The 27,745-nt window shown below is 43.7% G+C and overlaps 1 protein-coding gene across 3 annotated transcripts in view; it reads right to left on the reverse strand.

The window, feature by feature from the left end:
• Window positions 1-10,242: 10,242 nt before the first annotated feature.
• LOC122927164 (histidine N-acetyltransferase-like) overlaps window positions 10,243-27,745 on the reverse strand; it is an 80,710-nt gene continuing 63,207 nt past the window's right edge. For all 3 annotated transcript variants that reach the window (XM_044278763.1, XM_044278761.1, XM_044278762.1), the window contains exons 3-4: window positions 15,816-16,040; window positions 10,243-11,036 (exon numbers count right to left, since the gene is read on the reverse strand). In XM_044278763.1, the coding sequence (XP_044134698.1) occupies window positions 10,425-11,036; window positions 15,816-16,040 (837 nt within the window). In that variant the 3' untranslated portion in view covers window positions 10,243-10,424. The remainder of the gene's footprint in view (window positions 11,037-15,815; window positions 16,041-27,745) is intronic.

Consider the following 27,745-nt stretch of genomic DNA (forward strand, 5'->3'; position numbering starts at 1 on the left):
GCAACAAGGGAGGTTACTGGAAAAAAAATCTAGAATATTCGCGATTTACGAATATATAGCACTATATTCTACATCTTTGCGAATTCTCTAAGTGCCGATATTCGCGATAAAAATTTGCGATTAGAATATTCGCGATCAGCACTACACATTACATAAAGATAACAGGTTTTGCATATAACAAAAATTACAATTTGCTGGTAGTGGTACAGTTGGTAGTGCAAGCTAATACATTGGTGGCAAACAGGCTAGCAATACTAATGTAGGAGTGGTAGTGTCCCTCTGAGCCACTACAGTAGTAATAAAGCTCACCATAATGCTCTCAGGATTATGAATTTTTCTTATAATGTGGGACAGTACAAAAATGCCCACTATTGTGCACCAGTGCAAAAATACATCCTTATAATGTGAACCAGTACAAAAAAACACTTATAATGCATTCCAGTTCTTCATAGTCTTCGACTGTTGCAGGTACATAATCCGTTTGTGGCATTGAAGTTTTATCTGGCAATTCTGACGAGTGTTCCAGCTGAAAAAAGGAGAAGAGAAGAATTTAATTACTCAGGGAAAGTTTTCTCTCTTTCTTGAGATTGATAGGGTTCCCAACAATCAGACTCCTGGTGATCCCATACTCTCCTATGTACTGAACACATTATCTGGCAGGATATGTTGTTTTAAGGTAAGGCAGTGGTAGCTCATCATAGATGCCTGTCACATACTGAAACCCTTCGAAGAGGCCACAACATTTCCATGGAAAAGGGAGATGAGCATGAGGAGTTGGCACCGACAGAGGAATCAGTGGTCATGGAGTAGGAGAGTGATGATGTTAACGACACCGGCCACCATGACCAGTCATCTCAGTGGTGGGTGGGGCCAGAAAGTACTGGGTCCTCAGGCACGCTGGCCAGAATGGCAAGTTGTATGCTTGATTTCTTATGTAAGGCATATCTTTCACATGAAGCAGTCTGAAGATTACTGAACCCTCACTATCAAAGCAAAATGGTGGAATGTTTTCCTCCTGATGAGTGGGAGGGCAATTTTCTTTATTACCAGAAAACACTATTGGGTCATTTATCAAACTGGTGTAAAGTAGAACTGGCTTAGTTGCCCATAGCAACCAATTAGATTCCATTCCAAAAGAGCTGTCCAAAATGAAAGGTGGAATCTGGTTGCTATGGGTAACTAAGCCAGTTCTACTTTGCACCAGTTTGATAAATGACCCCATATGTACAGAGCTTGCTGTAGCTTTGTGTCTGAGGCCCCTCTCCACCACCTAAAGCATCACCAACCTCCCACCTTTTCTGCTACCACAAGCAGCAGAATCCAGTTCACTATTGTCAGGATGATGGACCAGTTCTTTCACGTTACATTCCAAGCTGAGGCAAATCAGCAAACAGAGACATACCACCTCAATGCCGAGGTAAAGTCCTACCAGGATTCTGGCCTTTTTGTGGCAGATACTCTGTTTCCTGACCCCACTGGCTTCTGGGCAGGCATACTGAAAGAGACTGTTGGTAGTCACTTTCAGGAAACGAGAAGGGGTGAGAGAACCATCTAACCCTTGGCCCCAACATGCCCTCCCTCCACAAATGACACAGACAACCTTGTCACGTTTGTAACTTTTATTTAACAATTTTGTTGGGTGGTAGTCGGCCACAGCTAATTCTTTAAACGGCATAACCATAGCTGAGCCCATGGGATCCGCCAGCCGCTGGACTCCCAGCGGGCGGATTACGCCAGTTCACCTGCTCAGTAACCAACTTCTCTTTACCAGCCGCCAGCTGTGACTTAATAGGATGCCCCAATTAACAAGACCTACATGACCAAAAACCCACCAACATAAGCCTCGTATCCAAACAATAGGGAGGGAGGGAGGGACACAGCGCTTCTGCAAAGAGGAAGAGGGAGGGGACGCAGAGCCTTATAAAGGGGCACTCAGCAGCACGCCCCTTCCTGCTGGCAGGATGTAACCATTAACCCCCAACGCACCAGAACCTCAACCCAAACGAATGGGGCCCTATAAAAAGGATAGGGGACCTAGGAAAAAGGGGAAGGGGGACCCACAGTCCCTGTACACCCTCCCAATATGGTCAGGTGTCCACCAGTGGCCCAAACTAGTCAATTATGCTCTCTCTCTTCTCTCTTGCCCAGTCTTTAGTGTAATCTCAGAGATTTTTTTCAGCATGGCAGGGGGCGGTGTGTGAAACCCAAACTGACAAAGTTGGCCTCCACCAGTGTACAAATCATAATTTTTCAAAATAAAAAAGGATTTTCACATTCCTCCAGCTGAGGCCATTGAATAGATGACCCTTCTTGATGGTGACCCATCATGACACTGCTGCTGTCTGCCTACAATCATGTACTGTACCGTATGCCTGCTGATGCTGCTGCCACCATGTCTCTGCCACTGTCTGCCTGGCTACCGTCACGTTCCGTGCCCTACTTCTGCTGCTGCCACTATCACCACAGCTGCTACTACCAACTGCTAATGCCCTAACAATACACACAGCTTCCACTAGTACTACTACCCCTAAACATCGACTGCCTTGCCTTTTCCATTATGTGCTGCTGCTGCGGCTACTATTGTAGCCACATACCACTATTTCCCTGCCCTTTCCACATCCACATTGTACTGCTGCTGCTTCCAATTAAAATAAGGGATTTTTCCAGGCTTGTTCAGAAGAAGCCATTCTTTCTTCTGACAATTAAAGGGTTTATCCTGGAATTTATATTGATGGCCTATCCTCTGGATCCCCAGGACCCTCACTGATCAGCTGTTAGAAGAGGCTGACTCTCTGTAGATGCAGCAGGATTTTCCTAGGCCATGTGACATCACTGTACATCAGTCACATGGCCTAGTTGCAGCTCAGCCACATTGAAGTGAATGGGGCTGAGCTGCAATACTAAGCTCTGCCGCTGTACAATGTATTGAACAGTGTTTGGAGAGCTGCCAGGAATCGGTTGCGCTCTCCAGAGCTCCGATGAGTAGGGCGGCTCCCCGAAACAGCTGATCAATAGGAGCGCTGAGACTTAGCCCCCGCCAATCTGATAATGATAGCTAGTGTTGAGCGAATCGTAGTTGACAAAAATTGTATTCACCGCAAATACGAACTTCCTCGTGCTTCGTAGTAACAAATCCGATTTTTTCAAAAATGGCTGCTGCACATGTTACAAAGTGAAAGTAAGAACCCCTGGCATGAGGGATCACCCATAATGCTGTGCAGCTAGCCAATAAGCAGATAGCCAGCCCCTGTGATGTCACAGCCCTATAAAGCAGTGAGGCGGACCGCCGAAATGTATCTACATGCTGGCTATGCACTACATGTGCTGAACCTCAAAAGGACCCTATGCACGCAGAACTTTGTGACAATATGGGCTTCTGACTATGATTCATTTATGTATGCACTATAATGTGATGGATTTTCGGGAAAAAAAAACATAAAGAAGAACCTTATTTCGTTTTTGGTGTATTTTTTACTGAATGTCTAAATTGGAGTTGAGTTGGGATATCAAGGTTTTTGTACCATTGCGGTCCTGTAGTGTGATTAAGGTTTGTTTATGCCACCAATAATTTGATTGAGGACAGTCCTATAAAAAGCTTCATCCTACCCAGTCTCCACCATTGTGCAGGGAGAGACGTTACAGGCTCTAGGGACAATGATTAAGAAAGCCTTTAAATGTAAAAAACTGGATGGGAAGAGTTCAGGGACAGTGTAGGGAGATTGTAGGGATACTTTTTACACAGTATAGGGAGAGTGCAGGGAGAGTGCAGGGACTAATTGAACAGTGTCCTCATTGGTTAATAGTTAAGAAATTCAATTACAACTTGATTAACTAATTGGGGTGAAAATGCTCTATGATACTACTGCTATTGTGATGTCCACATTGTTTTATACATAAATAATTGTATAATGCCTTGATTCTCTAATTGGGGTTAAAAAGCAGTCTAATACTACTGATTTTGGGGTGTCCACATTGTTTTATAGATGTAATTCTATAACGCCTTGATTCTGTAATTGGTGTGAAAAGAGCTCTATGTTTCTAGTTATTTTGTTTTCAACCTTGTTTTATAGATAAGTAATTCAATTAGGCCTTGATTCTGTAAATGGGGTTAAAAAGCAGCCTAATACTAGAGTTATTGGGATGTCCACATTGTTTTATACATACCGATGTACCATGGTTAGCACTCCAGCTCTTAACTCAAATTTCTTAACTCATTGCGTTATCTTGAGACAAAAGCCATTCAAAAGCAATTGAAGGTGTTTGATTAGATTAGATAACACAACTCAGAAATCTCAGAAAACAGGAGTGTTAACTCTACTCTAAAACGTATTGATTCTGTAATTGCAGTCTAATAGAGGTCTATTATTTGTTTTTCACTTTGTTTTATAGATAAGTAATTCCTTTAGACCTTTATTCTGTAATTGAGGTAAACTAGTGTTCTGATACTACTGCTATTGGAGGTGTCAACATTGTTTTTTACATAAGTAATTCCATTAGATCTTGAATCTGTAATTGGGGTAAATTAGCGCTCTGATACTACTGCTATTGGGGTGTCCACATTGTGTTATACATAAATAATTCCATTAGACCTTAATTCTGTAATTGGGGTGAATTAGCAGTCTAATACTACTGCTATTGGGGTGTCCACATTGTTTTATAGATAATTAATTCCATTAGGCCTTCAGTCTCTAATTGGAGTGAAAAAAACGCTCTAATACTAGTGCATTTTTACACTTGCAGTTACAGTTACTGTACAGTATGTCTGACAAACAGGTTCCAGGGCCTTCCAAGGAAATGGGCAGTGGCAAAAATGTTTCTGGAGTTGGCAGAAGAAGGGGAGTGGTAGCAGCAGTCGCAACAACAGGCCAGAGCTGCCAGTGTCATCCTGCGGTTGTGTTTTGACCAGCAACCTAGCTGTCCTTGAATGGTTGACTCTGGGTTGACCCGAAATTGATGGGTTCTTCTGAGACCACGCTTAGTTGGCATGGCCCTTGAATAATGCTCTGTGCCCCCATCTGTCCTGAACCTGCCTCTTTCTTTTTCTGCTTCTTCTGCTTGGGAAGTATTGTATGTTGTGGGTCTGCTCCACTTTTCAGTGAAGATGAGCTTATTGAAGACAGTCATCAGCTACTGCCCAGCCAAGATTTGGAGGAGACATATGCTGCTTTCTCTTGTAGACGGTCAAGGAGTGACAATGAGAGTTGTGTGGAAGCAGGTATTGCGAGGGGTCTGGCACACGGCCTTGAGACTGGTGAGGGTGACATCGGTTACGTGCAGACAGTAGTGAATGATGATGTAGCCGATCACACGTGGGAGTCTGGTGAAGAGGGGACTTCATCATCATCATCGGGTGGTGAGGGTGGCTGATTGTGTATTATGAGCCAGCAGGATGCAAGCGTGGCCGCGAGGCATCAGGGGGAAGCAGACCGTCTGCTACTCAGGAGTCTACATACAGGGAGTGCAGAATTATTAGGCAAATTAGTATTTTGACCACATCATCCTCTTTATGCATGTTGTCTTACTCCAAGCTGTATAGGCTCGAAAGCCTACTACCAATTAAGCATATTAGGTGATGTGCATCTCTGTAATGAGAAGGGGTGTGGTCTAATGACATCAACACCCTATATCAGGTGTGCATAATTATTAGGCAACTTCCTTTCCTTTGGCAAAATGGGTCAAAAGAAGGACTTGACAGGCTCAGAAAAGTCAAAAATAGTGAGATATCTTGCAGAGGGATGCAGCACTCTTAAAATTGCAAAGCTTCTGAAGCGTGATCATCGAACAATCAAGCGTTTCATTCAAAATAGTCAACAGGGTCACAAGAAGCGTGTGGAAAAACCAAGGCGCAAAATAACTGCCCATGAACTGAGAAAAGTCAAGCGTGCAGCTGCCAAGATGCCACTTGCCACCAGTTTGGCCATATTTCAGAGCTGCAACATCACTGGAGTGCCCAAAAGCACAAGGTGTGCAATACTCAGAGACATGGCCAAGGTAAGAAAGGCTGAAAGACGACCACCACTGAACAAGACACACAAGCTGAAACATCAAGACTGGGCCAAGAAATATCTCAAGACTGATTTTTCTAAGGTTTTATGGACTGATGAAATGAGAGTGAGTCTTGATGGGCCAGATGGATGGGCCCGTGGCTGGATTGGTAAAGGGCAGAGAGCTCCAGTCCGACTCAGACGCCAGCAAGGTGGAGGTGGAGTACTGGTTTGGGCTGGTATCATTAAAGATGAGCTTGTGGGGCCTTTTCGGGTTGAGGATGGAGTCAAGCTCAACTCCCAGTCCTACTGCCAGTTTCTGGAAGACACCTTCTTCAAGCAGTGGTACAGGAAGAAGTCTGCATCCTTCAAGAAAAACATGATTTTCATGCAGGACAATGCTCCATCACACGCGTCCAAGTACTCCACAGCGTGGCTGGCAAGAAAGGGTATAAAAGAAGAAAATCTAATGACATGGCCTCCTTGTTCACCTGATCTGAACCCCATTGAGAAGCTGTGGTCCATCATCAAATGTGAGATTTACAAGGAGGGAAAACAGTACACCTCTCTGAACAGTGTCTGGGAGGCTGTGGTTGCTGCTGCACGCAATGTTGATGGTGAACAGATCAAAACACTGACAGAATCTATGGATGGCAGGCTTTTGAGTGTCCTTGCAAAGAAAGTTGGCTATATTGGTCACTGATTTGTTTTTGTTTTGTTTTTGAATGTCAGAAATGTATATTTGTGAATGTTGAGATGTTATATTGGTTTCACTGGTAAAAATAAATAATTGAAATGGGTATATATTTGTTTTTTGTTAAGTTGCCTAATAATTATGCACAGTAATAGTCACCTGCACACACAGATATCCCCCTAAAATAGCTAAAACTAAAAACAAACTACAAACTACTTCCAAAAATATTCAGCTTTGATATTAATGAGTTTTTTGGATTCATTGAGAACATGGTTGTTGTTCAATAATAAAATTAATCCTCAAAAATACAACTTGCCTAATAATTCTGCACTCCCTGTATATGGAAGCAACTAGCAATGCACTGGTTCATAGAGGCAGAGACAGGCAGTCAGCACGCCGTGTTAGGGCTAAAATGCCCTACTCGCGGGTGTGGGAATTTTTCATCAAGTTGCCAGAGGACATCAGCGTGGCCATGTGTGGAATCTGTGGGCAGAAGGTGAAACATGGCCAGGGTGAAAATGTTGGCATCACAGCCCTGCATCAACATATAATGGGAAGAACATTGTGTCGGGCTTCAGCCCTGCATCAAGGTGGGCTGATTCATGCGCCCTGCATGGTGTACTTCTTTAATCTGGTTGTAAAGTGATTCCCGAAGTTTTCCACCCAACTGCAAGATATCTTGAAAATGGACAGGAAACTGTGCATGCACTTCAGTCCCTCTTACACCCTTTTTGAGTTGCAAAGCCAGAATAGTGTTCCCCAACATCGCCTCGCATATGATGTTTCCACACATTGGAACACCACTTTCTACATGTTGGGCTTACTATTTAAGCAGAGGAAGGCTGTGAACGATTTATTGATGATGCAGGTGGACAGGAGCACTCCCCTGTGTAACTTTGACGTTAACCAGTGGCAGCTCATCTGTGACACCTGCCTTTTGATCAGGCTCTTTGAGAAAGCTACTTTATTTGTCCATCACCAGGACTACAAGATGAATGATTTCATTCCACTTCTTCATGTCCTGGAGCAGATGCTGATAATTCTGGCTGGCCAGGGGACAGGAGATGTGGCGCTTATATCTCACAGCCACCTAAGGCACTGTAGGAGCTGAACTGGCGGAGGGGGGGGGGGGATATTCACACAAAAGCAATGTATACAGAAATGGGTGGGGAGAAGCATGAGGAGCTGGAGAGCGATGAGGAAGACCAGGCAGATGAACCCTACACACTGTGGCAGTATCCAGTGGAGACAGAGGCAGGGAGTCCCTCCGATTCCTTTGTGCAAATGGCCAAGTGCATGCTGAGTTGCTTGTGTATTATTACCATTCGGCAAAGGGATGACTACTGGCTCTCCACCATATTAGACCCTCGCTACCGGTCCAAAATGGGGGCCTTTTTTACACCCGCTGAGAGGGAGATAAACTCAACTACTATGGATACATCCTATGTAGTCAGTTGGTCACTGCCTATGTGTGCCATTACCCATCCTCATAAGGGTCTGACCAGGAGGACCCTCTGCACTCATGCTCCACTGCCATGAGTGCTGTAGGGGGAGAGGGGGGACAGGAGAAGCACTATCTCCATCAGTAGCAACTTAAGTCTGGAGTCTCTAATGAGCACTTTTCTTCCCCCCTCCTACTGAAGAAACCATCCAGCAGCAGCAGGACATGGAGCAGAATCTGAACCAGCAGCTGTTGTATACTTAGACTGCACCTTGCCACCCCAAATCCAAGATTCCCTGGACTACTGGGCAGCCAAACTTGATTTGTGGCCGCAACTGGCCAACTTGCCCTGGACAAGCTTTCCTGCCCGGCCAGTAGTGTGGCATCAGAGCGGGTGTAAAGAGACCCACTGGCTATGGCGACCGCTGCACTTGCGAGTGGGAAAATATTTAAAGCCCCTCCCAGCACCTTATATGTACACCTGATTGGTATAATATAAATTTGGGACCATTTTTATATATGAATGTCGGGAGTCTAAACACTTAACTATTCTTGTGAAATTGTAATGAACAGTAGCCCCTGTCTACAATGAGATTGGTAATATTGTGGCTTTAGTTTGTTCACATCTATGTCAATACCAATTGGCACCCTTGCCTTATACAGCTCCCACTTTTGTATAAAGGTTCAGTATAGCAGACCACAACATTCACAACTCTACCTCGGAAAAGTCAACATTTTAGCGTTACTAACACACAGCGAGGTTGTGGCTAATTTGTGTTGGTCTCCTGCATCAATTGATAATCGGCCAGTGGAAAGGAACAGAACACGTTATGTAATTTTTTTTACTATGCTTGTAAAATACGGTCTTCTGCATTTGATATGACTGTGTGGTATGGCATGGCTACATGCACGTTAATGAAGCAAATGTCAAGTAGCACTGTGGTTAAATGTTGTTCTCACTCGATTCAGTGTGTTCCTACAACTTGTGTGTGGATGTTGCACATTCTAAATTCAACCCAACTTCAAACTATGTTAGTACACAAACATTTTTATAAGCTACCATTAAAGGGGTATTCTACAGTTCTCAACCCAGAACCTGGATCTAAATACATTTGTAATTGCATTTAATTAAACATTTTGCATAGCCACTGAGTTATTCAATAAAATTTATCTGTACAGCGCTACTTGTTGTTTGTTATTTTTCTTATTTCTTTGTCCGGCTCACTGAGATGGCCGCACATGCTCAGTTCCATCCTTCAACTGCCTCCTGAGCTGTGATAGGGAGAGAGCTGCAGCAGAACCCCCCGAGCTTCAGGAGGCCCCCAACCCCAACCCATATGGAGTAAGAGACAGTGTTGTAATATTTAATATACCGTGAAGTGGATATTAAGGAGGCTGCTGATATCAAAGACTGAAGTTTCTCGGCCTCGACCCCTGACTGCAGTACCGCCAGTGTGGCCTGGATTATAACCATTCCTAATGTTTTTATGACCCTGCCTACTTGGCTTGGCCACATATTTTACCTGTTTGGCTCCAACTACAACATGGGGCCACTTCTACATTTTTTTCATGGCCACTTGAGTTTCCTAACTATGTGAATGAAAATACAAAAATGTTATGGCTCAAGGAAGATAGGGAAGAAAAATAAAAACGCAAAAAAGAATTTTCTTTCGGTATCCTAAGGTTTAAATAAGTGTTTATGACCTTTTACTAAATTAGAGATAAGGTTTATTAGATGACCGGCATAAAGTGAGCGCAATGGCTCAATATTTTCTAAAAAAAAGGCCATTTAAAAATATGATTTTTAGCCAAAAATGAGTAAAATGCAATCATAAATAAAAATTGCCTCCAAACGTGTACATAGCTTTTAAAGAACACCAGTTATCCTAATTCGTAGGATTCCAAGGACTGAGTCACCTATTTATTATTAGAAAATATTTTGTCATCTAATGTAACTCTCAAAATCATCAGAAGTAGCAGAGTAACACATGAATGCAGGATCAGACTGCAACTATAGAGACACATATCATGTGTCAGCACAGGAGATGTGTACACAAAATACTGTAATAGAAGATTTTTTATCAAGACTATTAGTAAAACACCTTGCTTAGAGTAGAGAGAACCATGTTACAAACATATAACTTTAATTTAAGTAATGGAAAACAGACCCATAGGAATCCATGTTTTCCTAAGCATGTAGCACATCATTTTAATTTTAATAACAATAGTAATAAATGGAATCAGTTGACAGATATTTTGTGATGCAAAATTGCGCCTAAAACAGGGAAGTGGAAATTAATCAATCCTAGATCTCCATTTCCATTATCATCTGTTCCCTTGCGAAATGGAATGGAGTCAGCCCTTCACACAGTTGGCCAAGCTCAGTTCGGAGACTCTCATCTGCATATAGGATACAGATTATACTGCTCCCTGCCGGTGATGCTTGTACTCCAATCTTCAACTGCTCTACAACATGGACCTTGGCACAAGATGGGTCATTTCCAAACATGTCAATATCTAGACGGTGTACTCCCCCTGCAAAAGGCACTGGATATGGAGGGGTACCAAGGCTGAGAAATCCTTCTAGATAGGCATGGGTACCATCACAGCTGGTTGTGACCTTAGAAGAAGAAACTGTGCTAATCAAATCCCCAGGATGAGAATAAATCCAGACAATCTGTCGTTTCAGTATAAGATTTAGGTTGGACTTAGCAGTGGTAAGAGGAAGCCAGCCTTGAACAAGTAAACCACTAGGAAGCAGTTGTTGTCTTGTTTTAGACTCCTCAAAGAATCCGAGAATTTCTTTTGGTTCCAGAACAGATAGGTCTTTGGAGCTGTCCAAATTGTTAATTCGAGATTCCAGTAACTTAAGTTTCATTTCCAATTGATCAATAGGAAGGAATAGAGACATCACAGCCTAATGGGGAACACAATGGACAGAGAAAAGTAGTTTGAATTAGGAAGATGCAATTGAAAAAAATAAATGGTTAGAAAGACAGATCAAGGAGACTATATGGAAAAAAGGATGCTAAAATAGAGAAAAGAATCAAAAATATAGTTTAATCACTGTAAAAGATTTATAAGAGCAGTTACTGGTACCGTGGATGTTCATCAGTAAGAAGAATACTCTGCAGCTGTTGAGGGAGGAAGCAGAACTTCATTTTCCAGTTCTCCTTGGAGCAGTGAGGGAGACAAGTAGCTGGCCCTTGCACAAGTAACGGACATTTGGTTTTGCAAAGAATGACTTACTGAGAGCCAGTTAGACTAGTAAAGCAACACGACTGATTATTAAAGGGGTTTTCCACGTTTTTTTAAGTGATGACCTCTCCTCTGGACAAGTCATCAGTATCTGATTGGTAGGGGTCCGCAGGAGATAAATTCTTCTGCATACCTTGCCAGCTCCTACCAAGACTCAGGTGGAGGCACTACATTACTAAAGAAGAAGAGAAATGTAAAACTCCCCTTTATGTTAGAGACTTAGACAGGGGGTGTAACAATAGAAAATAAGGATAAACAAATTTCTTGAACTTTGTGTCCGATTGCCGAATTTCAAAAAAATTACATTCATGCCCGAATAATTCAGCACACATCGATGTTGCTCCAATTCCCTGAAAATTTGCATATAACACCCTCTAGTCTCCTAGGACTCATTTTTAGGAAGAGATGCTATATTTTTGTAAAAATTTTTATGCAAGCAGTTCTCTCCCAAGGAAGAGATAATCTCGCTAGCGCCACCCCTTAGAAGTGACTACCTATGAGTCAAAATCCAGTTTTCCAACAAGCCTTGGGATTTGAGAAGAGAATATAACCAAGCCCGATATCTATCCATAGCCAGCTGTTTCCAGATGTTTGTATCTTCAGTACAGAGTAGAATTCTGGCTGGGTGTAATGCCTTGAATGTGACTTAGGCACGATGCTGAATTTCCATAAAGAGACCAGTCTTGTATGGAGACCTATTGGAAGTACTCCATGGTATGGAGACTTATTGGTAATGCTCCATGGGAAATTAATATACAGTATAAAAAAGTATCTCGTAAAAAAGAGAATCATCTCTCTAGCGTCACCTCTTGGAAGTGGCAGGAGGAACCATACAGGACTGGTCTCTATAAGGAGATTCAGCACCCTGCCTTAGCCGAGTTAAAGGGGTTATCCATATCACAGCCCCCCCCATGTGCCCCCTCCCCCCAACACTGGATATTTTCATCCGTGTACAGGGAAAAGCATCAGCGGCACAGGGAGTGGGGAGCAGGGTAAGTATATTCCCTGTGAGGGGCCGGGCACATGGGGGGAGCTGTTTATGATATTGGATAACCCCTTTAATTTATACAAATTTTTGCTCTTTGCTCTTATCTCTAAGATCTTGAATGTAATGACGCCAATAGCAAATAATGTGACACTGACATGTATAGCTATGGTTAATTGCATGTGCTGTGTCGCATGTGTTATGCTTTTTCATATTAGGAATCTTTCAAAAATCGTCCCTTATTGGGGCAGATAGTGTTTAATCGCACACTACGTTATGGCTTGTTTGGAAAAAGCACAAATGTTAATTTTGAAAATAAAGCATGGCTTTTTACACAAGCATCCAAATATTAGGCCTTAACAGGGGTAGCATGCTTGCCTGTATTTATATACGCAGAAGTGCTAATTGTCAGAAGAAAGAGTAGTTTGTTCTGAACAAGCCTGGAAAAACTGTCCCTTTTGATTGGGAGCAGCAGCAGTACAGTGTGGATGTGGAAAGGGAAGAGTAACTGTGGCATGTGAAGGCAATAGTTGCGACAGAAGTAAAAGCACAGCATGGAACAGACTGTAGATGTGTGTAGTAGTAGTAGTGGTGGCAACTGTGTAGCGATAATGGTAGTGGTAGTCAGATTAAAGGAAGTGGCAGGATGGGATTAGCAGAAGGGAATAGCAACTGTGACGGTGACTGCAGCAGCAGCCATATGGTATCGTACATGATGGTAGGCAGGCAGGGACCGGCAGTGGCCTAATGGCTCAGCAGTCATATGTTATGGCAAATGATAGTAGGCAGGTAGACAGTGGCAGTGGCATGATGGTGGCAGCAGCAACCATATGATACAGAACATGATGGTATGCAGGCAGACAGTGGCAGTGGCTTGATGAGTCACCATTAACAAAAGCAGATCTATTCATCAATCCTCACAGATCTATGCCTTGTTCATTTTGACAAAAGTGAAGTTTTGTACACTGGTGGAGGAAAACTTTGTCTATTTAGGTTCATGATGCCACCTGCCATGCTTAAAACCCTCTTTGATATAACTCTTGAGGCTGGACAAGACAGTACAGGCAGAGCAAACAGGGCCAGTTCCAGACACTCTTTATGTTTGCCATCCTAGAAGTCCATGAAGTGAGGGAACAGGGTATGTGCAAGGGAAAAGCCACAGTCAGGCAAAAGCTGCTGCAAAATTTCCAATTTTACAGAAAAGTTATTACATTTTGGTGAAGGTGCGGAACTGTGCCACTATGGATGCCTGGCCAGAAGTCTCAGTTATGGGATTAGGCAAATGCTGCCGCTAACTATTCAATTTTATAAAACAATGACATTTTAGCTAAGGCACGAAACTGCAGCATTACAGATGCCTGCCCAAAAGTCTCAGTGATGGATGGTACGCTGTAGCTAAATATTCAGTTTTACCAGCAACTTGGCTAGGTGGGAGTTCAGCTTGCCCACATGGTAATTGATGATTCAAGAATAGTCTTCTCATGGCAGCACATTATATTATGGATGTGTCATAAAGGAGTGGAGGAAGAGGTTGAGGAGGAGTCCAAGCAGGAGAAGAAGCAGCTGCTGATGATGATGACAAAGACTCTCCTCTGATGTCTCCTCCTTGGCACCCTAATTCACCTCCCAAGTCCTAAAAAACACACACTCATCATCATAGTCCTCATCCTCCCCGCCACTTTTATTAGACTGCTTTATCTCATGGTGGGCTCCTCGATCCCCCTCCCAACTCCTCGCTTTGCGTTTACCCAGAGTGTCACTGCCCCAACTGCCACCATCATGCTTACAGGTGCCATTACTTCTGCCACCAACATTTTTTTTGCAGTTTTTTGGGAGGTTTAGGCCATACGTTACCTCTGCTCTTTATTGCCACCACTGTCACTGCCCTCCTTCCTTGATGTTGCCTATTCATCAGCACCCCAATCTGGCTTCCAGATACTGACCAACACACAATCATTGCCATAATCCTTACCCTCGCAACTTTTATCAGACTGTGTTATGTCATCATGGGCTCCTTGGTCCCCCTTTAAATTCCCTGCTCTGAATTTGCCCCAAGCGCTAGTAATGCTGCCACTGCCCCTACCATCACCACCACTGTGTATACTGCTGTTACTACCATCACCACCAACACAGCTATGCATGGGCTAGCCTGCCTCCCCCTGAACCCACTTCTCATTGCTGTCCAAACACTGACTATTCTTACACAACTTATCAGCAGACTCTCTTGAGCATATCCTGTAGTGCGTGGTGGTGTTTTGTTGCCTCATCTTAAGAAAAAAAAAATGCCCCGATGGGAGGGGACAGAGTTCACAGAGAGGATGCAACTGAAAGGCTTCTCTGAGGGTTGCAAGGAGAAGGAGCAGGAGGAATTCTGGGACCCCTGGCTTCAACGCATGGTGTCAGACTTAGAGGTGACCTCCATATCATCCTGATGTAACTCAGAGGAGAAGCCACCCACTTTACAATCCCATCTTCTTTGTCCTCAATAATAATATTGTGCCTTTCAAGAGCCAGAACTTTTTCCTACTATTAATAATATTACTATTAGAAGCCTGGTGTTACTAGGCACATTCTGATTTTGGGAGGATGAGGGCTGGATCTTTCATTTTGCGCTTGTCTGTTTTCCAAACATTTTATTGTTAGGCCTATGAAAAGTCATGAGTTTCAGTTTATTAATTGTATAAGTAAAATTGCAAGTGTTTTTTCTGAAATTCAAAGTTAGAGGTAGAATTAAATGCACCAAATCCCTCTCCTTCCACAAACACCAATGGTAATTAATGCAATATTTTTGCAGTGAAAAAGTGATGATACACAACACATCTTTTTAACTGGATGACGTGATGCAGTATGCCTTCACTAACACAGTTGTGAAAGAAACTTTTTCCCAAAAATAATGACTATTTTGGCAAGAATCTGTAATTACATAGTTAACATAGTTACATAGTTAATATGGTTAAAAAAAGACATAAGTCCATCATGTTCAACCAAGGGATAGGTGGGGACACGAATCCCAGAAGGAAGTGAGACTCAGATTTCTACACGTTTTCATAAGCATTAATGTCATTTACTTTTAAGAATTCATCTAAACCCTTTTTGTTAAACCGTCCACTGTTCCTGTTGTGACCACGTCCTGAGGAAGTCTATTCCAGAGATTCACAGTTCTTACAGTAAAGAAGCTTTGATGAACTGAACTTTTTCTTCTCCAGCAAAATGGGGTTGTATGCCATTTTATGAGATTCATCTAAAACAACTCTCAAAAGCTTCAGATTCGTTTGGGGGATACATTTTTTAAATTAGTAACAAACCTAGTTCATTACGAATTGATTCACTCACCCATAATAGGAAGCATTAAATTTACATACAGTAAATGGATAGATAGATAGATAGATAGATAGATAGATAGATAGATAGATAGCCATCTTATTGATAATAAGTGAAAACAGTTGAACCTACCTTAGAATTGATCACTTTGTATTTAGTCAACATAGCAGTTGGTGGATTCTCTGCCCGGGTCATTCGAATTCTTTTAACCTCCGGGTGGTCAGAATGCAGAGTATCCAAGCAAAACCTCTGAATCAATCCAGCCACCCCACGTCCTCTTATCCAGGGGGCTACCCGAAGACCTTCCACCACAGCAGTAGTTCCATCATCAACTAGTATGAATGACTCAAAGCCCACCTGATGGTGCATAGGGAGAAGAGCAGGATGAGCATAGCGTAGATCACAGAGTTTCTAGTGTACTTTAGGGTCTTTACTAGAGATGAGCAAAATTCTTGAAATTCAATTTTGGGTCTGATTTTAATGAAGCATTTAACAAAAATCAATTTGGCTAAGAATTTATTCTACCTGCATCAAAAATGCTTTAATTGGCCTTAAAAATTGGTATATGACACTCAGGTCTCCTTGGTCTCATTTCTCATTTTTTTCTCTCTTGTCTTTCTCTCTTTTTAAAAGGGGTTCTGCAGCTTTTTTCACTAACCGTTTATTTCAATGGAGGTTAGCTGCACCCAGGTGAGTGATACTAGTTATGACTTAACTGGGCAAGAGGTAAACATCAAGAAGGCCATGACAATACTGCCAGTGCCACTGTCTTCTCAAACAGCTGATCAGCTGGGGTCCCAGGTGTCGAATCCATGACAATCAGTTCCCCCCAAAAAAGCTGTAGAACCCCTTTAAGTTTTTTTCAATTTTTTTTTCTCTCTCCCCCTCCTTTTTTAAACTTGATAACAAAAGTTAATAATGTAACATTGATATAAGATATACAGTACAGACCAAAAGTTTGGACACACTTTCTCATTCAAAGAGTTTTCTTTTTTTTTCATGACTATGAAAATTGTAGATTCACACTGAAGGCATCAAAACTATGAATTAACACATGTGGAATTATATACATAACAAAAAAGTGTGAATATGTCATATTCTAGGTTCTTCAAAGTAGCCACCTTTTGCTTTGATTACGGCTTGCACACTCTTGGCATTCTCTTGATGAGCTTCAAGAGGTAGTCACCTGAAATAGTCTTCCAACAGTCTTGAAGGAGTTCCCAGAGATGCTTAGCACTTGTTGGCCCTTTTGCCTTCACTCTGCGGTCCAGCTCACCCCAAACCATCTCGATAGGGTTCAGGTCCGGTGACTGTGGAGGCCAGGTCATCTGGCGCAGCACCCCATCACTCTCCTTCATGGTCAAATAGCCCTTACACAGCCTGGAGGTGTGTTTGGGGTCATTGTCCTGTTGAAAAATAAATGATGGTCCAACTAAACGCAAACCGGATGGAATAGCATGCAGCTGCAAGATGCTGTGGTAGCCATGCTGGTTTAGTATGCCTTCAATTTTGAATAAATCCCCAACAGTGTCACCAGCAAAGCACCCCCACACCATCACACCTCCTCCTCCATGCTTCACGGTGGGAACCAGGCATGTAGAGTCCATCCGTTCACCTTTTCTGCGTCGCACAAAGACACGGTGGTTGGAACCAAAGATATCAAATTTGGACTCATCAGACCAAAGCACAGATTTCCACTGGTCTAATGTCCATTCCTTAACTTATCCTTCGCAGCAGAGGTGACTCTTGGTCTTCCTTTCCTGGGGCGGTCCGCATGTAAGCCAATTTCTTTGTAGCGCTTGATGGTTTTTGTGACTGCACTTGGGGACACTTTCAAAGTTTTCCCAATTTTTCAGACTGACTGACCTTCATTTCTTAAAGTAATGATGGCCACTCGTTTTTCTTTACTTAGCTGCTTTTTTCTTGCCATAATACAAATTCTAACAGTCTATTCAGTAGGACTATCAGCTGTGTATCCACCTGACTTCTCCACAACGCAACTATTGGTCCCAACCCCATTTATAAGGCAAGAAATCCCACTTATTAAACCTGACAGGGCACACCTGTGAAGTGAAAACCATTTCAGGTGACTATCTCTTGAAGCTCATCAAGAGTGTGCAAAGCAGTAATCAAAGCAAAAAGTGGCTACTTTGAAGAACCTAGAATATGACATATTTTCAGTTGTTTCACACTTTTTTGTTATGTATACAATTCCACATGTGTTAATTCATAGTTTTGATGCCTTCAGTGTGAATCTACAATTTTCATAGTCATGAAAATAAAGAAAACTCTTTGAATGAGAAGGTGTGTCCATACTTTTGGTCTGTACTGTATATATACAGGGAGTGCAGAATTATTAGGCAAGTTGTATTTTTGAGGATTAATTTTATTATTGAACAACAACCATGTTCTCAATGAAACCAAAAAACTCATTAATATCAAAGCTGAATATTTTTGGAAGTAGTTTTTAGTTTGTTTTTAGTTTTAGCTATTTTAGGGGGATATCTGTGTGTGCAGGTGACTATTACTGTACATAATTATTAGGCAACTTAACAAAAAACAAATATATACCCATTTCAATTATTTATTTTTACCAGTGAAACCAATATAACATCTCAACATTCACAAATATACATTTCTGACATTCAAAAACAAAACAAAAACAAATCAGTGACCAATATAGCCACCTTTCTTTGCAAGGACACTCAAAAGCCTGCCATCCATGGATTCTGTCAGTGTTTTGATGTGTTCACCATCAACATTGCGTGCAGCAGCAACCACAGCCTCCCAGACACTGTTCAGAGAGGTGTACTGTTTTCCCTCCTTGTAAATCTCACATTTGATGATGGACCACAGGTTCTCAATGGGGTTCAGATCAGGTGAACAAGGAGGCCATGTCATTAGATTTTCTTCTTTTATACCCTTTCTTGCCAGCCACGTTGTGGAGTACTTGGACGCGTGTGATGGAGCATTGTCCTGCATGAAAATCATGTTTTTCTTACCTTGCAGACTTCTTCCTGTACCACTGCTTGAAGAAGGTGTTTTCCAGAAACTGGCAGTAGGACTGGGAGTTGAGCTTGACTCCATCCTCAACCCAAAAAGGCCCCACAAGCTCATCTTTGATGATACCAGCCCAAACCAGTACTCCACCTCCACCTTGCTGGCGTCTGAGTCGGACTGGAGCTCTCTGCCCTTTACCAATCCAGCCATCTGGCCCATCAAGACTCACTCTCATTTCATCAGTCCATAAAACCTTAGAAAAATCAGTCTTGAGATATTTCTTGGCCCAGTCTTGACGTTTCAGCTTGTGTGTCTTGTTCAGTGGTGGTCATCTTTCAGCCTTTCTTACCTTGGCCATGTCTCTGAGTATTGCACACCTTGTGCTTTTGGGCACTCCAGTGATGTTGCAGCTCTGAAATATGGCCAAACTGGTGGCAAGTGGCATCTTGGCAGCTGCACGCTTGACTTTTCTCAGTTCATGGGCAGTTATTTTGCGCCTTGGTTTTTCCACACGCTTCTTGCGACCCTGTTGACTATTTTGAATGAAACGCTTGATTGTTCCATGATCACGCTTCAGAAGCTTTGCAATTTTAAGAGTGCTACATCCCTCTGCAAGATATCTCACTATTTTTGACTTTTCTGAGCCTGTCAAGTCCTTCTTTTGACCCATTTTGCCAAAGGAAAGGAAGTTGCCTAATAATTATGCACACCTGATATAGGGTGTTGATGTCATTAGACCACACCCCTTCTCATTACAGAGATGCACATCACCTAATATGATTAATTGGTAGTAGGCTTTCGAGCCTATACAGCTTGGAGTAAGACAACATGCATAAAGAGGATGATGTGGTCAAAATACTCATTTGCCTAATAATTCTGCACGTAGTGTATATATATATATATATATATATATATATATATATCACTATGGGTAAATGTGATTAAGAAATGTTAACAAACAGCCTGTATTTATTATTCTGCTCCATCGTATTTGTTATCCTTTAAAAAAAATAAAAATAATCCTTGTTGGGGACAGATCATATTTAGACATAGACAATAGCATTGAAAAAGCAGTGGCTTGTTCTGAACAAGCGCTCAAAGAGTCTCCCTTTTTTACGAGTAGCAGTGCAGTTCAGAACGGAAAAATCTGAAGATATTCAGGTAGTATTAGTGGCAGCAGATGCAGTACAGTATGGAACATGATAAACAGGCAGACAGCGGCAGGTTGCATCATTAGACAGGTAATAAATTATCACTGGTAGCAATGACAGATCTGTTTATTATCATCAGGTGGAAATAACAACCAAACTCTCCACCACACCCATGGACCCAGAAAGCACTAGAGATATAGGCTGGTTGCGGCTCATGCAGCTTTATATCTACTCCCCTATTTTCCCAAGATGGCTGGACCATTGCACAAAACAAACACTTTTTCCTTTGTGTCACCCCTTTTCCCTCATAGATTGTAAGCTCTTGCGAGCAGGGCCCTTATTCATCTTGTTCTAATGATTGACTTCTCTGTTGCTATGAAAATCTCCCGGATCAAGTGACCAAGGTAAAGTGTTGGTCACTTGTGCAGGACAGTTTTGCCCGCTTGGGTGGGAAGATTCCACCTGTCATGCTTACATCCTTCTCTGAGATTACACTGGAGGTTGTGCAAGACAGCCTATCGATAGAAAAGTGGATCAGTTTCAGACACTGTTCCAAGCAGCCTCCCCAGATGTCTACGGGGTCAGCGGACAGGGGAGGAGAAACAGCTGTAGGAGAAACAGCACAACCATTTAGAAAATTAGATATTTTTAATAGCTTGTGTGAGGGAAAGGATAAAGGCGTCCATTATGTATATGTATTCGTTTTATATCTATGTATAACCTGCACTTACATAAGAGGGGATTTAGGCTTGGAATGTAGAAGTAAAAAGTCCATGGTGGGCCCCTAATCCACCCATGATAACCATTCATTTTCTTATCCCAAACCAAACATAGTAACTCAAAGCTTGTCTACACTAGGACACTTTTTATTGTGTTTGTGTATAAATATGTGCACTACAATAAAGAGAGAGGCCATTATGAGAAACACATATTGCATGTGTCTCTGTGTCTTGACCTCGAGTCGGGCTCACTCAACTTCAGAACTATTAGGACACTGTCACTGCGATCACACTTGCCAGAAGTACTACTGTCTAATTAATAAAATTTGGGTAAGAGCGTTGGAGAATGATAAGACAAATTTTATGGACTGCTGGCCCAAGGGAGTAATGCCTCCTTACTGAATTAAATTTTGCTGAAAGAGCAGAAGTGTGCCATATTTCCAGAATGAGACAATTTATACAGACAATTTTGGTAAAGGCGAACAAGCACAGACTTGTTTCAAATGCTGGATAGGTCTATGTTCCTAAAGGATCTAGTGATGCCACCTCATGTGCTGCAATAGAGTCCTGGTACCTATGTTTGTGTTTGAACACCTGCGAAGAGCTGGCTGTGGACTAAAGATTGCTGGACCAGTGGACTTGGTTTGAACACTTGTGAATAAAATTTTGGTGAAGGCGCATAAGTGCACTGCAATTGCCACAACTATGTTATACTACAGCAATTGCACTGTGTGAAGCTTGGGCAGGTGGGAGATCAGCTTGCTAAAAATTGGATTGCTGAACTCATATGGTTATATTTTGGCCACACATTCTATGATCAATGACTGATGACAGAATGGAGAAGTAGGAGGCAGAGACTGAGAAGGAGAACAAGTAACTAATAATGACTATGAAAATGACATTGTATTGGTTGTGGATGCAGACTGGATGCCACCAAGAAGATTGGGAGAAGGACGAGAGTCTTGTTCCCATTGCTGGCTAGTTCTATTTTCCTATTGGATCTGATGATGTTGCCTAATGTGTGCAAAACTGCATGACATTTTAAAAATGAGACAATTTTTTATGGCTAGTCGGCCGAAAGTAGTAATACTGTAAAACAGAATTAAATTGGGCGATGGTGCGGAACTGCCCTACATTTGCCACAACTAAGTGTTACGGCAGCAACTGCTCCGCCAGCAACTTGGCCAGGTAGGAGTTCAGCTTTCACACAAGATAATTACTGAGCACATAGACTTGTTTTCTGGCCACACATTCTATTATGAATGTCTCATTATGAAGCAGAGAACAAGGAAATGGAGGAGTCTGAGCAGAAGAAGCAGCTGTCACGGATGGTGTTGCAGAAAACTAGAAGACACAAATAAAGATCCAACTGACTTGATCCCAAACTAAGGAACATAAGGGTAAACCCTATAAAAGCCCTAGAGCTCTCCCTGACTGCTCAGCCCATGCAAAGATCTTTATGATAGATAATTGCATGCCCTCGAACCTAGACTGTGTGACACCTGAAAACCCTATAATAGTGAGAGGACACGACCACCGGCTCCCTACACTTAATACAGAGGGAGTCAGGGTCACCTAGGATCAAGCCAACAGGAAAACACAAATAAAGGAAAAGACTTAACTGATGACCCAGCAGTTGCAGCATCTAGCAGTGAGCACAATTCAGATAGTTGTATAAACCGCAAAGTGATGCAGTATGGGAGGGGATATAAAGGGATGCAATCAGTGCAACTAGATGACAGCTAAGAGAGGGAAACGAGATGACAAAACAAAACCAAAACAAAAGAACCTCAAGCAAGAGGTACTGAAGAACTTCTGTCAGAGCTTCTCAGAGATATGGCGGTGACAGCAGCAGCTGATGATGACAAGGACACTGTACTGCTTAGGGATGTGGGCTGGCTGCCACAAAGAAGACCAGGATAGGGAGGACAGGAGTGTTTTCGAAAGCTGGATAGTTCAATTTTCCTAAAAGGATCCAGTGATACCACCTCATGTGCTGTAAGAGAGCCCTGGTACCTATGTTTGTGTTTAAACACCAATGAAGAGCTGACTGTGTGTTCAGACACTGCATTCTCTTGAGGATACTGTGGATTTAATACATTCATACATACACCTATATATCTGATGATAGAGAAAGTGCATCCCTTTTTGACCAGAAAAAGGAGAGACTGTACAGTGTGATTGTAAGAGAGAGAAGCTAATCTTCATATACTAACTTTTGGAACTACTTGAGTCGATTGAAAATCTTGTATTTAAAGAGGACCTTTCACCTAAAAAATTTTTTTGAAGTCTCGCGAGAACTGGAGCGTCTTCTCCCTGGCTAAGAGCGGAGCGCGCTGATTGGATGCGCTCCGTGCCAGGGAGAAGATGGAAGGCACGCCGGGGAGAACTTTTAAAGCTAGCCCATTTGAGGCTGGCTCATTAGCATAGACGGCGGGAAGTATTCCGGGGGGCATAGCGGACAAACGGGGGCACAGAATGAAAAAAGAATTAACGATCAAGAAATCATGGGGGCATGTAAGTAACGCTATGGTCTTAGTTTAATTTTTTTTTTTAGGTGAAAGGTCCTCTTTAATGTGAATAGCATTTGTGGGGATCACCTGGTGACCGGCTTCAGTAAAGTACTGTGGATCTGTCACACCAAAACCAAATCTTGTTATTATACTGCACCACACTACAGTGTACTCCATCCTTTACACTGCACAACCTCAGGAAGTGGTGGGGTGGACAAACACCATGACAGTTGCAACTTCAATCTGCACTACCACTCTTATACTCTGCAGCTCTCTACCAGACTCATTGCAAGAGGGGTGCCTGCGGTCTCTGAGTAAGCCACACATTCAAGGACCTGCCAAAATCCTCTTTGCCAGCCTGTGAGCCAATCAGGACAAGACCTTCTTTCTCACTAGAGGATCAGTCATCAATATGAAAATTGTCCCAGATCAAAAGCAGAAAGCAAATGTGCCCTGAGCCTCCACCATCCTATCCAAGATAACAATTACCCTACAGGATATGGAGGATCAGTTGTCTGCCAGTTGTAAGATCAGAGTGGGGAGGTGGCAGCAGCATGAGGAGACCACAGAGTGGCCAAGTGACATAGTATTGAGGTGACAGCAGCATGATGAGACCACAGACTGGTGATGTGGCAGCAGCATGAGGAGACCAAAGAGAGGCCCAATGACATAGTGTTGAGTTGGCAGTAGCATGAGGATACCACAGTGTGGTGAAGTGGCAGCAGCATGAGAAGACCACAGAGTGGCCTAGTGACATAGTGTTGAAGTGACAGCAGCATGAGGAGACCACAGAGTAGCCCAATGACATAGTGTTGAAGTATCAGCAGCATTAGAAGACCACAGAGTAGTGATTTGTCAGCAGCATGAGGAGACCACAGCGTGGCCCAGTGGCAGAGTGGGGAGGTGGCAGCCGCATGAGGAGAGCACATAGTGGCCCAGTGACGGAGTGCTGCAGTGGCAGCAGCATGAGGAGACCACAGAATGGTGATGTTGCAGCAGCATGAAAAGACCACAGAATGGCCCAGTGACAGAGTGAGGAGGTGGCAGCAGCATGAGGAGACCACAGAGTGGCACAGTGACATAGTGTTGAATTGGCAGCAGCATAACTAGACTACAGAGTAGTGAGGTGGCAGCAGCATGAGGAGACCACAGAGTAGTGATGTGGCAAGCAGCATGAGGAGACCACAGGGTGGTGATGTGCCAGCAGCATGGGGAGACCACAGAGTGGCCAAGTGACATAATGTTGAGGTGTCAACAGCATGAGGAGACCACAGAGTGGTGATGAAGCAGCAGCATGAGAGACCACAGAGTGGCCCAGTGACATAGTGTTAAAGTGGCAGCAGCATGAAGAGACCACAAAGTAGTGATGTGGCAGCAGCATGAAGAAATTACAGAGTGGTGATGTGGAAGCAGCATGAGGAGACCACAGAGTGGCCTAGTGACATAGTGTTGAGGTGGCAGCAGCATGAGGAGACTATAGTGTGGTGAATTGGCAGCAGCATGAGGAGACCACAGAGTGGTGATGAAGCAGCAGCATGAGAGACCACAGAGTGGCCCAGTGACATAGTGTTGAGGTTGCATCAGCAGGAGACCACAGAGTCGCCCAGAGACATAGTGTTAAAGTGGCAGCAGCATGAAGAGACCACAAAGTAGTGATGTGGCAGCAGCATGAAGAAATTACAGAGTGGTGATGTGGAAGCAGCATGAGGAGACCACAGAGTGGCCTAGTGACATAGTGTTGAGGTGGCAGCAGCATGAGGAGACTATAGTGTGGTGAATTGGCAGCAGCATGAGGAGACCACAGAGTGGCCCAGTGACAGAGTGTGATGGTGGCAGCACCATGAGGAGAGCACAGAGTGGCCCATTGACATAGTGTTGAGGTGGCAGCAGCATGAGGAGACCACAGAGTGTTGAGATAGCGGCAGCATGAGGATCATTAGCAAAAGTGAATTTGAGGAACTTCCTGCCTCAATCTACACTGTATATGGTAGCTGTGTGTCTGGGTCCCCTGCTTCCTGTTCCTCATTGCCCTGTAGCTCCTCTGGCTGCTCCTGCTCCTCCTTTCCTGTCACCTGTGCAGAAAAAACAGCCATTTCTCTACACATTGCTTGTGCTCGAATGTCCTCTTCCTCCTCTTCTAGTTCAGCCCCCACAGGGCTCATGTGGCTGTGAGATATAGTTGCCATGTCTCCTGTCCCCTGGCCAGCCAGATTTAGCAGCATCTGTTCGAAGTACATAAATCAGTGGACTTTGAGGACGTTGTTCATCCCGTAGTCCTGGCGACTGACAAATAAAGTGGCCTCCTCAAAGGTCCAATCAAATGGCAGTTGTCACGCATCAGCTGCCACTGGCTAACACCAAAGTTACACAGGGGAATACCTATGTCCGTCTGTATCATCAAGAATTTGTTTATGTCATTTCTCTGTTCATATAATCAGTTTAACATATCAGGGGGAATTCCAACAGGTGAAAACGTCGCATATCAGCCTATGTTAGGGATGCCGTTCTGCCGCTGCAGCTCAAGGAGGGTGTGCTTGGCGGTGTAAGAGTGGCTGAAGTGCATGCAAAGTTTCCTGCCCATTTTCAGGGGCAGGAAACTTTGTAGATGGGCGGAAGACTTCAGGAACCACTTTACAATCAGATTGAACACATAGAAACATAGAATGTGTGCACCATGCAGGGCGCATGGTTCAGCCCTCATTGACGCAGCGCCGATACCATGTTCTTCTCATTGTCGGTCACCATGGTTCTGATTTTGAGTTGTTGAGGAGAAAGCCAGGATTCGATTTCTTAATGAATGACATGGAGCAGTTTTCCCCCTGAAAAGTGGAGCGGAGCCTACGGCATATAATACTTCTCTAACAAAGGAAACAGAAAAAGGACAAAGGCAGGTTGAGGACAGGTGCCTGCTCCCGGGCCATGCCAACTACGCGTGGTGTCGGAAGAACCCACTGACTCTTGGCTCGGGATGTCGGATTTCACTTGCGACAAAGTAGAAGATAGAGTGACCCATTCAAGCACCGCTAAGTTGCTGGTCAAGACATGACCGCTAGATGACACTGGCCTCTCGCTGCGACTCCTGCTGCCACCCCCCCTTGTTCTGCTGCCTGCGATAAGAACATTTTGGCCAATGCCAGTTCCCTTTGAAGGCCCTGTCACCTGTCTGTCTGATATACCGTATGATAAAATAAGTAAATTAAAAGGAAATTAACCGCCTCCGGACCGCCTAACGCAGATCTGCGGTCCGGAGGCAGCAGCTGTGCGCTCAACGACGCATATACGCGTCATCTCGCGATAGCCGAGATTTCCTGTGAACGCGCGCACACAGGCGCGCGTGTTCACAGGATCGGAAGGTGAGCGAGGGGATCTCCAGCCTGCCAGCGGCGATCATTCGCTGGCAGGCTGGAGATGCGATTTTTTTAACCCCTAACAGGTATATTAGACGCTGTTTTGATAACAGCGTCTAATATACCTGCTACCTGGTCCTCTGGTGGTCCCTTTTGTTTGGATCGACCACCAGAGGACACAGGTAGCTGTGTAAAGTAGCACCAAACACCACCTACACTACACTATACCCCCCCCTGTCACTTATTAACCCCTTATGAACCCCTGATCACTTCATATAGACTCGCTGATCACCCCCCCCGTCATTGATCACCCCCCCGTCATTGATCACCCCCCCGTCATTGATCACCCCCCTGTCATTGATCACCCCCCTGTCATTGATCATCCCCCTGTAAGGCTCCATTCAGACGTCCGTATGATTTTTACGGATCCACGGATACATGGATCGGATCCGCAAAACACATACGGACGTCTGAATGGAGCCTTACAGGGGAGTGATCAATGACAAGGGGGTGATCACCCATATAGACTTCCTGATCACCCCCCTGTCATTGATCACCCCCCTGTCATTGATCACCCCCCTGTCATTGATCACCCCCCTGTAAGGCTCCATTCAGATGTCCGTATGATTTTTACGGATCCATGGATACATGGATCGGATCCGCAAAACACATACGGACGTCTGAATGGAGCCTTACAGGGGGGTGATCAATGACAAGGGGGTGATCACGCATATAGACTTAGTGATCACTTCCCTGTCATTGATCACCCCCCTGTCATTGATCACCCCCCTGTAAGGCTCCATTCAGACGTCCGTATGATCTTTACGGATCCACAGATACATGGATCGGATCCGCAAAACACATACGGACGTCTGAATGGAGCCTTACAGGGGAGTGATCAATGACAAGGGGGTGATCACCCATATAGACTTCCTGATCACCCCCCTGTCATTGATCACCCCCCTGTCATTGATCACCCACCTGTAAGGCTCCATTCAGATGTCCGTATGATTTTTACGGATCCATGGATACATGGATCGGATCCGCAAAACACATACGGACGTCTGAATGGAGCCTTACAGGGGGGTGATCAATGACAAGGGGGTGATCACGCATATAGACTTAGTGATCACTTCCCTGTCATTGATCACCCCCCTGTCATTGATCACCCCCCTGTAAGGCTCCATTCAGACGTCCGTATGATTTTTACGGATCCACAGATACATGGATCGGATCCGCAAAACACATACGGACGTCTGAATGGAGCCTTACAGGGGGGTGATCAATGACAAGGGGGTGATCACCCATATAGACTCCCTGATCACCCCCCCC

The sequence above is a fragment of the Bufo gargarizans genome, chromosome 2, assembly GCF_014858855.1.
Source record: "Bufo gargarizans isolate SCDJY-AF-19 chromosome 2, ASM1485885v1, whole genome shotgun sequence".
In the NCBI taxonomy this organism is placed as follows: Eukaryota; Metazoa; Chordata; class Amphibia; order Anura; family Bufonidae; genus Bufo; species Bufo gargarizans.